Source organism: Dendrobates tinctorius, unplaced genomic scaffold (genome assembly GCF_039654945.1).
Source record: "Dendrobates tinctorius isolate UK_male_01 unplaced genomic scaffold, ASM3965494v1 ptg000120l, whole genome shotgun sequence".
Lineage (NCBI taxonomy): Eukaryota > Metazoa > Chordata > Amphibia > Anura > Dendrobatidae > Dendrobates > Dendrobates tinctorius.
In genome coordinates this window covers 17,318,378-17,321,376 of record NW_027361788.1, presented here as the reverse complement: position 1 = coordinate 17,321,376, position 2,999 = coordinate 17,318,378, and the positions used below count along the sequence as shown (strand labels likewise).

Genomic DNA, 2,999 nt, shown 5'->3' with positions numbered 1-2,999 from the left:
AGTCCATGGGGAATACAAGTCAGCATTGAGTGGATGAATGTAATCTGCTCCATTCCAACTTACAAGTTATTACACTAGGCCTTGGAATGACTATACTAGGCCGTGGTATTTCAAATATGAGTATAGTAGGCCTTGGGCCTACTAGTATAGTCATATGTGAAATACCACGGCCTAGTATAGTCATACCAAGGCCTACTCGATTTTTACCAACTAGGATCTTGTTTCACGAAAAACAAACTGGTGAAACTTGACAAGTTTCAACAGTTTGTTTTTCATGAAACCAGATTCTAGTTGGTAAAACTAGAGTTATTACACTAGGCCTTGGAATGACTACACTAGGCCGTGGTATTTCAAATATGAGTATAGTAGGCCTTGGGCCTACTAGTATAGTCATATGTGAAATACCACGGCCTAGTATAGTCATACCAAGGCCTACTCGATTTTTACCAACTAGGATCTTGTTTCACGAAAAACAAACTGGTGAAACTTGACAAGTTTCAACAGTTTGTTTTTCATGAAACCAGATTCTAGTTGGTAAAACTAGAGTTATTACACTAGGCCTTGTAATGACTACACTAGGCCGTGGTATTTCAAATATGAGTATAGTAGGCCTTGGGGCTAGTAGTATAGTAATATGTGAAATACCACGGCCTAGTATAGTCATACCAAGGCCTACTGTAATAACTCGATTTTTAACAACTAGCATCTTGTTTCACAAAAAACAAACTGGTGAAACTAGAAAGAAACTTATTTTTAAGACAAGTTTCAACAGTTTGTTTTTCATGAAACCAGATCCAAGTTGGTAAAACTCGAGTTATTACACTAGGCCTTGGTATGACTATACTAGTCCGTGTTATTTCACATATGACTATACTAGGCCTTGGGTTGGTTTTTAACATGTATTTAACCATCAGTGTGTGTGAGCGGCGCAAACAACATTAATGAAACTTTGTAATGGTGAACCACAAATGTAAATTTATTTTTAATCACAAAAATAAACCAAAAAATTATTTTTTCCGGCGTTTGGGGGCAGATGGTTTCAATTTGGGGGTGTGCAGGGAATATGCAACACTTGCAGTTGAAGACGGTGTTTGAGGGGAAGGGGCAACAAAACTTGTGGGGGAAGGTAGTCCAGTTAAGGGAATTAAACTAGGAACACTTGGAGGAGAGGAAATCTGTTCAGGTACATTAGTTGTAATGGCATGTCGCCGTAGGCTTGTGTGCCTGGACCGACTTTGGCCCAATGCCCGCCTTGATAGATTTCGCCTTGAACTAGGGGCAAATATTGAATGTAGGTCCCCCGTCTGCTGGTGTGGCTGCTGCTGCTGCTGAGGTGGCTGCTGCTGCTGCTGAGGTGGCGGCTGCTGCTGAGGTGGCTGCTGCTGCTGCTGAGGTGGCTGCTGCTGCTGCTGAGGTGGTTGCTGCTGCTGCTGAGGTGGCTGCTGCTGCTGCTGAGGTGGCTGCTGCTGCTGAGGTGGCTGCTGCTGCTGAGGTGGCTGCTGCTGCTGAGGTGGCTGCTGCTGCTGCTCTTCGTTGGCAGTGCTCGTCCTTGCAGGAGGACTGGTGGCGGCAGTGATGGTCCAGGTTTGCAGAGTGGTGGTGGCAGGGCTACTACATGTTGTTGTAGCGGCAGGGCTGTTCCATGTTTGCCTAGTGGTGGCTGAGCTCCACGCATGCATGGGAGTGGCGGTGGTGCTCCAGACAGGAGCAGCGCTTGCCATGGTGGTGTCGGTGAAGTGACCAGCTGCACTCAGACTTGTGGTGGTGTAACGGTGGGTGTCCTGGCTTTGAATAGAGGTGTCCGTGCAGTGGTATGCAGCACAAGTCGGTAGTGAGGTGAAGCGAGTCAATGGTGGCACAGGTGGAAATGACACCACTGACTGCTGACCGTACCGATTATGCTGCATAGCCTGCAAGAAAGCATTGTTGCAGGCCTGCAGCACATTCAGCTGTTGCTCAGGACTAAGGTGTTCCGCCATGCCCTTTTCAATCTTACTAAAAAAATGGTGTGCTGGTCTGTTGAGGTCGGCCTCCAGACGGTCAAGGCGCTGTTCTACAGAACTGAAGCGGTGTTCAAAGTGGTTAAAACCACGTTCCATGAGTGCAAAACCGCTTTCAACTCTGTCGGACAGTGACTTGAGGCTGGAATTAAAGGCCTCGCTCAAATGCATAAACTTGGGCAAGACATTCCTGTCCAAGGCCCTCTGCCGCTGGCGGGTAGTGCCCGCATAACCAGTGGCAGAGACCTGGGACAGGGGAACACCTGATGGCCCAGCTTCCTGGTCACCAGCTGTGTGTGTGGTTGACCTGCAAGGTGCTTCCTGGCTGTCGGATGGCTGGGACGGGTCAGAGGACGTCCGAGGAAGGACCGCTCCAGGGCCAGGTTGCAGGGTGCTGCTCCAGGTGCTGTGGAAGAAAGGAAAATCATTACTACCATGCCTTTACAAGAAGCATCAGCTGTGGATTAGAAAAACACAGATTAATAAAAATAAAAACCCAAAATTTATAATACTTACGATCTCGTGGCAAGGACCGGTCTTAGGAACTGCAACGCGTGATAGTGACGGTATCGAGTTCTGGTCCTTGACGCAGATCCACTGCGAACCTGGCCCTCAGCATGAACATCACTGTTGAAGCGGTCCTTGATCGAACGCCAACGTGTTCGGACTTTGTCCACTGTTGTTAAAAAAAAAACAGTGCCGTCAAGGACAACAGTCACTGCGGCACAATATAGCAATACAATACTCAAAGCAGTCACTGTAGACCCCGATGACACTGTTGGGTTTCCTGCTAGAATACACCTAGCACGAAACCCAACAGTGCCGTCAAGGACAACAGTCACTGCGGCACAATGTAGCAATACAATACTCAAAGCAGTCACTGTAGACCCCGATGACACTGTTGGGTTTCCTGCTAGAATACACCTAGCACGAAACCCAACAGTGCCGTCAAGGACAACAGTCACTGCGGCACAATGTAGCAATACAATACTCAAAGCA

At 47.6% G+C, this 2,999-nt stretch overlaps 1 protein-coding gene across 1 annotated transcript; it reads right to left on the bottom strand.

Annotated features, from left to right (window-relative positions):
- Positions 1 to 1,007: 1,007 nt before the first annotated feature.
- On the bottom strand, positions 1,008 to 2,735 carry LOC141046799 (uncharacterized). Its single transcript, XM_073541423.1, has 2 exons — positions 2,517 to 2,735; positions 1,008 to 2,406 (listed from the first exon to the last, which is right to left on the bottom strand). The coding sequence occupies exon 2, from the start codon at positions 2,169 to 2,171 to the stop codon at positions 1,008 to 1,010; it is 1,164 nt and encodes a 387-aa protein (XP_073397524.1). The 5' UTR covers positions 2,172 to 2,406; positions 2,517 to 2,735.
- Between the last annotated feature and the right edge of the window lie 264 nt (positions 2,736 to 2,999).